Raw genomic sequence first — 10,852 nt, 5'->3', positions numbered from 1 at the left:
TGGAGATAAATGAGGTGCTGGCTTTATAGGCTTAGGTGAGCTCTGCCAGAAGACTGTTGCAGATTTGCGCTATTTAATATTATTAATGTAATAAATGCCTGCCCCTCTCATTTTTGACACCTCCTGGAAACTTCAGTTTTTCAACTAATTGGTGTCAGGTAGTCCAAAAAATTGTAGCCTGGTTTTCGGGGGATTATAATTCTTTTCTTTTACACTAACAGTGCCCTCATTTCTTTCAGTGTAGCCTTCTTTATTCCTCTGTGAAGACCTGGTTCATTAGATCAGACATCAGTGTCTTTTTGGAGCACAGGATGGAGAAAGATGAGATGTAAGAAAGAATCACACAGCTTGAACAGCAAAGCAGACAGAAGCAGAAAAATCAAGCAGGCACATGCTAGGTTGGAGAGGTCACCTTTTCCCCCTTTTCTCCCAGGTCACCCTTCTCGCCTCGTGGACCAGGGAAACCCTACAGGACAAAAAGCAAACCAAAAAGATCTATTGATGTAACTGTGGCAAAACCATACTGAAAGAAATAAGATTTCATGTTTCCGAACGCAAATATAAAGAAACATGGCATGGCCCCAAATCTCAAAACTTAGACGGGTAAAGTAGTACTTGGAAATAACAGTTTCCTAACATCTCAAGTATCTATAAACAAAGGTTTCTTGCTGCTTCTCCAAAGAAATGGAGTGGAGAGAATATTAGGACCCTAGTGTGAATCATGGCACGTTCTTGGATTTGTGTGGCTGTGGGCAAATCACTCACCTCAGCATTTTAGTCCTTTGACCATAAAATGAGGTTAATATTTACTACACAACTCCCAATGTGAGCATTAAACTCGAAGATGTATATAAAGTACCAGAATGATGTCTGCACACCACAGGTGCCTGATACACAATTACTACTAACACTTTTGCTCCTGCTATTGTTCACATAATACAGGACGAGCAGTAAACATTTCAAGACGGATTGACTTTAACATTATTTTTAGAAAATTATGTTACTATAAGATATATAGAGACTTTAATGCTAAAAAGAAAAATACCGTATAACAGCTTTAAAAATAAACATAACCATTTCCCTAAGGGTAGCATGTAAAAGATGTTTCAATTTTATGCATATTTTAAAATAAGTGGTTCAGCCACAGATGTTGAGTGTCTCTAATTTGGGAAAGTATTTTGGAGTATATCAACTGTCAGTTATTAATTTTATACCAAACTAATTATGGTCTTTGCCTCCATGTCTATCTCATGCAGACACTAGCGGTAGATTTCATATTGCTGTCTACATGCACAGCAACATATGCTGTATGCATAACTGTGCACAGAAAAAAATTAGAACTATTCTTGCTGTGATTGACGATGGAGACCATCAGCATCTATTATAATGGGAAGATGTTTACTGTATGTTTTACTTACATCAAGACCAGGCTCTCCATCTTTCCCCTGCCAAAGAACCACAGTAGCTACATTAGTGTTCCTACGTTTCATGAATAGGCTATTGTTCTATTTAAGGCTGCCTGGACATGCAACACTAGTATTAAAACAACTAATTCAGAAAAGTGAAAAAAATCCTCTATTGATTAGTAATGCAAATTTCTTCCACTAAATCGAGTGAAGCGACTGTTAATGTTGCAGTTAAGGGTGATGAACATGTTTTAGTATGTATCAGGTTAAATAGTGTGATATTTTGCTGAAGTTTAATTCTTGGTATCCAAGTTACTTATCTAGGAGTAAGTCAAAAGCAAAAATACTGTTTAGTTGATTTAAAAACGCACAAGCACTAATAGAATATGGAAATCAAAACTACTTTACTTTGACAGCTTAATAAATGAGTGAGCAAAGAATGTGAAAACTGTTTGTTAAATACAGCTTTCGTTTGTCTAGATGTGCACTTTGTCTATAAATATTGAGGGTGTGAAGCTCACAATTTAAAAACTGTTTGTAGATGAATGGTCTCCTATCCATTCACTCCTGTGGAGCAGATTTTCTGGGCAATGACCAGGGTCACACAATGGATCCACCCAAAAGTTGCTGAGAAGATGCTTGATTCCATCAATTAGATTTTGAAATCTATTTCAAAATCGGCATCTCTTTTAGCACTCAAATAATCACGGCTGACGCTTTTATTTCAGTTTATAAAAACTAGAATGTGCAAGGTATGTGGAAGCTACACAGTGGTTAAAAACCTCGAGATGACAGTAAGTATGTGCTTCTACTGAAGTCCTATCTTACCCCATTGCATCATTCACAATTATCCTAAAAAGAATATTCTGAAGCAGACCCCAGGCCCTCAATTTGAAGTGGGGGTAACTGAGAATTTTCAGAAGATAGAACACTATCAAACATTCTCTGTTCTGAAGATCACTTGTCATCACAGTGATTTAGAAAGGTCAGAAACAGCAAAACCATTGTAAATATCCATTTAGAAATAACTTTTATTAGCAAGAGCAGTTTTTGTAAGTTATCTGTGAGAATGGATAAAGTCTGAAGACAGCTGTTTTAAATAAAGCTTCCACACCCACTTCTGGTACAATGACCTCCCACGGAAAGGCCAAGTACCCGTCCAGTCAGATGGCCCCAAATCCTGCTTTCAGCTTAGCCCTGTCCATCTCATGGACAGCCTCTGATCCTCTCAGTCTTGTGAAGCACGTGGATGAGTGTACCTGAGTGTGAGAACATGGCACAAATATGACCTATCTCTGAAACACACGGTTACACTGGTGTTGAAGAGAATTAGCGGGTTGCTCTTTGCTCCTCTAATGGGATTAGTCTGCCCATGAGGGGAGAGTTAACTGCGCCAGTAACAGATCGTCTACACATGCTGGGGGAAACATCGCGAGACACAGAACTCACGGGCAGACCATACGGCCCTCGGGGTCCCGGCTCTCCCATAGCTCCTTTTTCACCCTATAATAAAAGATGAGAGTTCCGATCATACACAAACGTCTATATTCATACACTTTCTCTAATGCTTTGTGTCTAAAGCCTCTATTTGAAGCATCATTCTATCAAAATTCTAAAAAGGCAGACTCTTCCAGGGTTGCTGCCAGTGATACAGCAAAAGAAAATATTAGTGCATTTTACAGAATCACCTCTGAAAGGGCTGTAGGTCAGACTGACGCTGTCCAACTGTGCAAAAGGACTTGCCTATCTAATGTGCTGTGCTTGGGTTTCTTTGGCATTCATGTGAAATGTTTATTCATTACTAATTATTTTAAGTTACTACTCTTTCAAAAATGTAAGGATAAAATGTTTTTTTTTCTTCCTACCAAATGTCTCCTCTTCAGCAAGCCTTTCCTCCTTTACTCCCCTCCCCTCCATCCTACGTGAGTTGTATTTTACTTGAGAGTGCTCATATACCGGGAGACATACCCATGTTATAAATTGTCTATCCTCTGCTGAGTCCTTCCTTAGAATATGCACATCAGGGTATCCGGATCCTGGCTTTGTTCCCTACTGCATGCCCACAGCTTAAATAGTGTCTGGCACATCAGTAAATATTTGTAGAATTAATGAATCAAGTCAAATCAGTACAGTCGTGCATGTTTTTCTTCCTTTATGAAAAAGAGGGTTTAAAAACTTTTATGCCTTCTCTTCAATGCTTGATAATGTAGGAATTTACTGCCTTCATCGCTCTCTCCATGTACCTCTCGAAGGAGAATAGTTTACCTTGGCTTAGACAGTAATCTGAACACTTATAAAAGTGCAATTGGAGGTGGTTCCAGGAATATGATATAATTGTGATAATAGAGAAATAAATGTTCTGCATTTCAAGTAGTATTTTCTTCTGCTGCCATCTCCAAAGTTTGACAGTCCATAGAATAAAAACTTGAGGAGGAATGGCGATGTTTATACAAGGGCCAAACAGAAAATGTTACCTTCTTTTATCACCACCCTTGAGGAAGTATAAAGGTGCTAAATCTTTTTCAAGGGTAAAATGACAAATTCAGCTGATAACTGTGCATACAGATCCAAGGGTTATTCTGTGTTTCTCTACTCTCTAGATTGCCATGGGGGCAAATTTCAACTCACTGTTAACAATCTTTAAATTTAGGAGTTGTTGGTGCTAATTAACACTGTCACTTAGAGGCACATATAGTATCAGATTACTGGGAATAAATACAATAAAATCTTGTTGAACTTAGTAAAAGTTCCATTATTACTTCATGTTTATTACTGAAAGAACAGGAGTTGCATTCAGTAAAGTAGCCAGGCTTTGAAATGAAACAGATTTAAATTTGAATGCCAGTTCTGGCACTTACTAGTCGTGCGGCCTTGAGTAATTTTCTTAACCTTTCTGTGTCTGTTTCATTGGCTGTAAAATCAGAAGAATACATGTTCTGCAGTAATTTTTCTAAAGATGAAATGTTATTATAAACTATGAAATATATTTTGCTAAATAATATGTCCATAAATAATAACTGTCATTGTTATTATACAGTTAAAGGTCTTGTTTTTAATGAAGGGCTTGGCAACCCAAAGAGTACTTATTCAAAATAAGTGCTGCCATCTGGCAGTGTTATTTATGATTTTTTTTACAAGGTAGTGGTGCTGACGGTGACGGTGTGTGTGTGTGTGTGTGTATGTGTGTGTGTGTAGTGGGAGGTGGGGATTTAGAAGGAGAATTCACATAACTTGGAGCCTGTCTAATTTGAAGAAACTCAATGGATTAGAGTAGATCTAGTTTGAAATATCTCCATAGATTATTAAGATATACCTAGTCCCTCCTTCCTCCTCTGATTAAATACCTCAGCTTTATTGTTTTTAAAATTAATACACCGTGACTGATTTGAATAAAGCCGTCATGAAGCATTTGTCTATGGAAAACTCCATTTATAGAACTGCCCATCCCAAATAATTACTTTAAGCTAATAATGACAACTGCATCCCCCTCGCCAGTGACTGCTTCAGAAATGGACATATGACCCAATTCTGGTCACTGAGGTGTCAGGGGAAGTCGCTGGGAAGCTTGGGCAGAGGTTTCCTTGATGCTAAGGAAGATAAAGGAGAAGAGGGTCCCTGTGTTTGTTCTCTGCTGATGCCTCTCCAGAGGGGAAGTCTGGAACCACTGTAACCAGCTTGCCTGTGGTCAAAAGGCAAAGCCAGCCAGGGAAAGGGCACAGAAGCAAAGACTAGACTTCCTTCTTCGAATATTTTGCTACATAAAACTATCAATTTCTTTACTGTTTAAAGCCATTTTGAGTTGGGATTCTGTCACTTAGAACCAAAATCATCCTAACGGTCCTCGTTTGAAAACTTTTAGGAATGAAATATTAACACATGGTTTTGAATGCGCCACTTCTTTTCCTGGATTAATTCATTCCAAAAGAATGCTGAACCTCTCTCAAATTTAACACATTCTACAGAGTTTCTAAGTAGTTACAAGGCCAAGATGAAGAAATCAGCTGAAGGCAGGACCATCAGGTGCTCTGAGGAGCTGTATACTAAGACTGCTAGTCATGTGTACTAACACTGCTAGTCACGTGTACTCAATACTGCTAGTCATGCATACTACTACTACTAGTCATGCATACTAATACTGCTAGTCATGTATTTGACAATTCTCAAACAGTACTGTCCATCAAACACCTATTTTCTTTTAGGCTTGTCTCATTTCATTCAGGATTTTTAATTTGCCTGTCTACACTGAGGGATTAATCTAGAATGGCCCCCTTTCTTGATTCCTGCCTCTTTAAAATCTGAAACTTTTTCAAGAGAGTCCAGATGGCACCTCAACCAATTAACTCTGAGAATCACACTCCAGTTTAGCACTTAGGGTGAGGGACACTTGGAGAGTACTGCTATCTGATCCAGTTAAGATAGTTAACACGCCGAGTAAATATAAGCATAACACTTTACACTGCACACCATTTGACTTAAACTATGCCTGCACAAATTCTTAGTCATTTCATTTGCTCCCCTGGTGCATTCCGCCCCAGCGCTGAGACCTGATACTCTTGTGACACTGCAGAGCTCTCGGAAGTAACAGCTGATTTACCAAACGGTAAACCCTCTTGAGTCCCAGGGCCTTCTGCCAATAGACTACTTGAGATTTGGTGCTCCATTTTTAGTCCACGTGCTGAATCTCTTGATACAATGCTTGAATGCATCAGCAGCGTGAGACTCTTGGCTTTTAAATATTTCTAAGTAAGATGATCTTCATAAGTCTTTGGTTTGATCTTAGGAATAAGACAGTGATAATCAGGCTCATATGATTTCTTCCTTTAGGAGTCACTTCGTTCTAGAAGCATTCTTGAGTAACACCAGCTTTCCTCATCGCTGAATCCACAGTCGGCACTATTTGTGTTCATTTTGGCATCATTACCAAGTTATTCCTTGCAGATATTTTTTTCCTCTACAATTAGATTATAAACTCTTTTAAATCATGGAATATAGCTGATTCCTTTACTGTACTGAGTAAATATATACAGTGTATTAATAAAAGGTTATAGGATCATGAATCAATTATAATAGTATTATGCAATTCACTAGAACAATTAGCAAAACAGACTTCACAAATGGGAGGAGAGCATTTCCATTTCACACTAGAGTACCCTGTGTTTTGTATATTGTAATGTGATAAATATTTACTAAATGATTTCACTTTATAGGACATGATATTATAGGACTGGAATGTATGCCAAAGAAATCTCTATATGGCTCTCTGTTTTAAAGCAAATTATCCCAGACTGATGAAACTCCTATCTAGTTTTAAAAGACCACAAACATGCACAGCAAATCATCCCAACATTTTGAAGACCTCACTATTAGGATACTTTCTTTACATCCATCCTGGATGGTGGGGAAATTGATTACACAGTTCTACTCAGACACAAAAAAACCTTCTAAGTTTTCCAAGGTGAGGAAAAGAAAAGGAGAGAAAAACAGAACAAAAAGGGAGAGAAGTTCTAGAAAGATAACCAGCTGCTGATGCTTTAGTACATTTCTTTTTTGTGTCAGATATTTATCTTCTACACTGAATTTCTTTTTCCCCCTCAAAGATATAGAGAGGTTGTAAGAGGTTTTTGTTTTAAAAAGCACTAAAATTATTTCCTTATGATTAAAGAAAGGCTATTCTTTTGCTTAAAATAAAAGAAGCATGTGTAACTGTGCAGAGAATACTTAGGTTTTGTAATTTCCCTTAAAAACAGGTTATAACTTATTCTGAATGAATACAAGAGCTTTATATAAAAGATTATCAACCAGATTATATAATCCCGGAAATTTTAGCCCTATTGACTTCAACTTTCTGGATAAAGGCCCAATGAAAATATCTTCCTTATGGGTTAAGAAGCAATGGTCTGAGCTATTTATTTAAGCTATGAAAATATATGCATTGTTTTTGCTTTTTTTTTTAAATTAAAGCAGTCATATTCTAATACTCTGTCATTCTCCCTGTGTGAGGACTTTGAGTAGAACTTAAGACGGTATCTATTTCCATTTACTATTAGATGGTCTTTTATTTCTTCTGGGAAATGAACATATCAGATCAGCTAAACAGGAAAAGCCACACTTTGTGTTTTCTTTAGGCCACAGCTCTATAACCTCAGGAGTGACTTACTCTTTCTCCTTTGGGACCTGCAGGGCCATGGGGTCCCATAGGGCCATCTGTACCCTAAAAAAAGATAAAAATAAGAAGATATGAGACATATCCCAAGGGTTGTAAGAAATGCAGTTATAATTTATCCTGGACTTTTCCTGGGTGAATATGCCTTAGAAAGTAAGATGACACATCTCCTTTCAAACTGCTTTATTCTTGATTCTTTCAGGCCAGTAGTTTTCAAGAAACTCATGCAAAAGGAATGATTTATATAACTGCATATTTCAATGAAAGGCACACACACAAAACTGTGCATCAACTTTAATTATCTATTTCCTCCCTGGCTAAATGGAACATCTTCACTTTGCCCCTAAAACCATATGAAGAAAAATGTAATTGTTCTTGCTTCACATCACCTCTTATTCACATCCATTCTCTGGCCCCACAGTTACCCCCCAACTCCTCTTGGCCACAAATGCTCTGAAGTCTTGTTTTCAGCTGCTTAAGAGGCTTGAACAGTTATAGAAGTAAAAAAAAAAATTAAATAAATGAGAACAATGTTTTAACTGTTTAAACTTTCTTCAGCTCTGTTGGAAGGAGTAGGGGGCTTAGGAGGAAGGAATTCCTCTCATGGGTTCTGCTGCAGTGGCTCAGGTCTGTGAACTTGCAAGGCACAAACCAGGCAGCCAGGTGATCTAATGGCATAATTGCCCTCTGGCCTTCTGATTCAGGATTAGGATTTTTGTGGCAGACTAGGCGATATTTGAATGAACAAAGGAACACTGAGGTCCAGTGAAAATAATAACGTCCTGAAACAGGTTTTTAGAATTGAAGAGCTTGGGAATTCCCCTATGGTCCAGTGGTTAGGACTTTGCTCTTCCATTACAGGGGGCATTGGTTCGAGGCCTAGTCAGGAAACAAGGATCCTGCAGCCGTGGGGTGTGGCAAAAATATAAAATAAAAAATAAGTAAATAAATTGAAGAGTTTGGAATTTCTTTTGATGCTTAAAAATGTAGCAAGGGGCTTCCCTGGTGGCTCAGTGGTAAAGATTTCGCCTGCCAATGCAGCAGACATGGGTTCAATGCCTGGGTTGGGAAGATTCCCACATGCCGCGGAGCAACTAAGCCCTTGCACCACAACTATTGCGCCTGCGCTCCAGAGGCCGGGAACCATAACTACTGAGCCCCTGCCGCAACTACTGAAGCCCACGCACCCTGGAGCCTGTGCTCAGCAGCAAGACAAGCCACTGCAATCAGAAGACAGAGCTCTGCACCTGGAGAGCAGCCCCCACTCTCCGGAACTAGCGAAAAGCCTGGGCAGCAACAAAGACCCAGTACAGCCAAAAATAAAAATAAAATAAATAAAATTATTTTAAAATATCTAGCAAGGACCTCAGATATATTTGTTCATTTTCAGGAAGACTATGCTTAGATTTGTAATGAATTTGTTATGGCATTTACAAACATAGGAGCTATTCCAGCACAATTTTTTTAAACAGTATTCCTATTTCTCTTTTACTCTTTTTGTTTACAATATTAGAGCCTTGTGACATGAAATAATTCAGGGTTTTAAACTCATTCTAGTGTTGCTGCATTATCATCAAGTTTGATCTCTTTCTTACTGCCTGAAGTCCAAGCTCATCCTCAGAAAACTTCTAAATATTGAAGACCTGAAGCTGAACTTTAAGAGAAGGAGCTCTGAAGAACCATAGAAAAGAGACAAAATGACAGAAGACAGATGAATCATTTCAATGCACAGAGATCTGAAAGTTAGTTCCAGGGAAGAAGCTACGTTTCTAATATAGACATGAACATAAAAAAGGAAAACAAGTTAAAATGATTTCACATGATTTTGATTCCTTCAGAGGGCCTCTCACATGGAATTGCGGGATGTATCCATCGGTTATGAAAAAAATCTGTCTGGGATTCTAAGACAATGAAGTCAATCAGACTGGTCATTCTTCCCATGTTGCAAGTTATCCGGACCTGAACCCAGGCTTCAGAAGATGTTCTGGAGTGTAGGCTGTGTCTCAAACAGGCCTGCCACCCATGTTCCCTCTGCTTCTCCCTTTTTTGGCCACTCTCTTTGTCCACCTTCTCCTTCCGCTCCAGTCCCATGCACTCCTCATCGTTCGATGGGAGTCTGTCCTAAAGCATAAAATTCACAGCCACAAAACATGTTGGAGCAAGTTGAGGTGCTGACTCACCCGGGATCCTGGCTTTCCGTCTAAGCCAGATGCTCCCTGTGTGTAGCAGGGTTGGTGGGTGTGACACAAATGACAAGAACAGAGATTAGTATGAGGTACTGATGAACAAATGTAACACTTCAAACAACATAATACGCAGTCACAGGGTTCTGAGATGAAAATCACATCGCTACAAATTGTTAGTTAAAAAAACAAAACAAAGCACATGACAATAAACACCCCACAGATGATGGCATTTTAATGACATTTCCATTCAGGAAATTCTTATTTGGAAATCAAGTGAATGAGGTTTATAAAGTGGGCTTTGAAATAGTTACCAGTAACAGTCCGGGTTGCTAATTTCCATATGAAATTAAATTTTCTAAAGACTGTGCTATTCACAATATATTTCTTTAGGTTCTGGAAAAAAGATAATGGCCAGTCTCCTAGGTAAGGGCTCATTATAATAATCAAGTTATAATTTCAGAGGAGAGGAAAAGAGCTCTAGTTTTACTTGTTAAAATAGCATTTATGAAAAACAAATGCAGAATTTTAACATGTCAGGGTGACTCTGGATTTTACACAAACAATAATTGTTTCTGCGTTGTTCTTACTGTGTTCACATTAGTCACCACTAGAGGGACTTCTAGGAATGGGAAAAAGGCAGAAAAATTTCCTGAGTCCAAACAAAAATTAACTGCCCCAAACATTGTTCCTCAGCTCACTACAAACAATCAAGCATCAGAGTCTGAGTGGGAAATGCTTTAAAAATCTAATGCTGTGTTCAGGCAATGCATGCTTTTATTTCCTCATCCCTAGGCTATGTATAATGTATGACCAAAAGATGACATTTTCAATGCTTGTTTTAAGAGTAAGCACAATTACTTTTTAAATATGGCTTTTGTATCTCAAAACTCAAATGTTTATTTATAGCCCTTGAAAACGTTGATTTGATCAAGGAGTATTTAAGAAAGACAATGCACTAGTTCTATAAATTCTCTTGGCAAGGTTGCAGAACTATTTCCCCATTTTATGCTTCAGATGTAGTTAATAATATAAAATGGAAGAAAAACAATCTATTCCAGCTGCAAACTCTACCAATGATGCTACATCATACATTTGGG

General features: G+C 38.2%; 1 protein-coding gene across 1 annotated transcript in view; it reads right to left on the bottom strand.

Moving 5' to 3' along the window:
* Nucleotides 1-394: 394 nt before the first annotated feature.
* Nucleotides 395-10,852, bottom strand: part of COL25A1 (collagen, type XXV, alpha 1) — a 494,338-nt gene continuing 483,880 nt past the window's right edge. Inside the window, exons 31-34 of the mRNA XM_010858552.1 lie at nucleotides 7,564-7,617; nucleotides 2,856-2,909; nucleotides 1,419-1,445; nucleotides 395-466 (exon numbers count right to left, since the gene is read on the bottom strand). Coding sequence (XP_010856854.1) covers nucleotides 395-466; nucleotides 1,419-1,445; nucleotides 2,856-2,909; nucleotides 7,564-7,617 — 207 coding nt within the window. The remainder of the gene's footprint in view (nucleotides 467-1,418; nucleotides 1,446-2,855; nucleotides 2,910-7,563; nucleotides 7,618-10,852) is intronic.

This window comes from Bison bison, unplaced genomic scaffold, assembly GCF_000754665.1.
Source record: "Bison bison bison isolate TAMUID 2011002044 unplaced genomic scaffold, Bison_UMD1.0 scf7180017864389, whole genome shotgun sequence".
Classification (NCBI taxonomy): Eukaryota; Metazoa; Chordata; class Mammalia; order Artiodactyla; family Bovidae; genus Bison; species Bison bison.
Note: the sequence above shows the minus strand (reverse complement) of the source record. Positions and strands in the feature narration are given on the sequence as shown.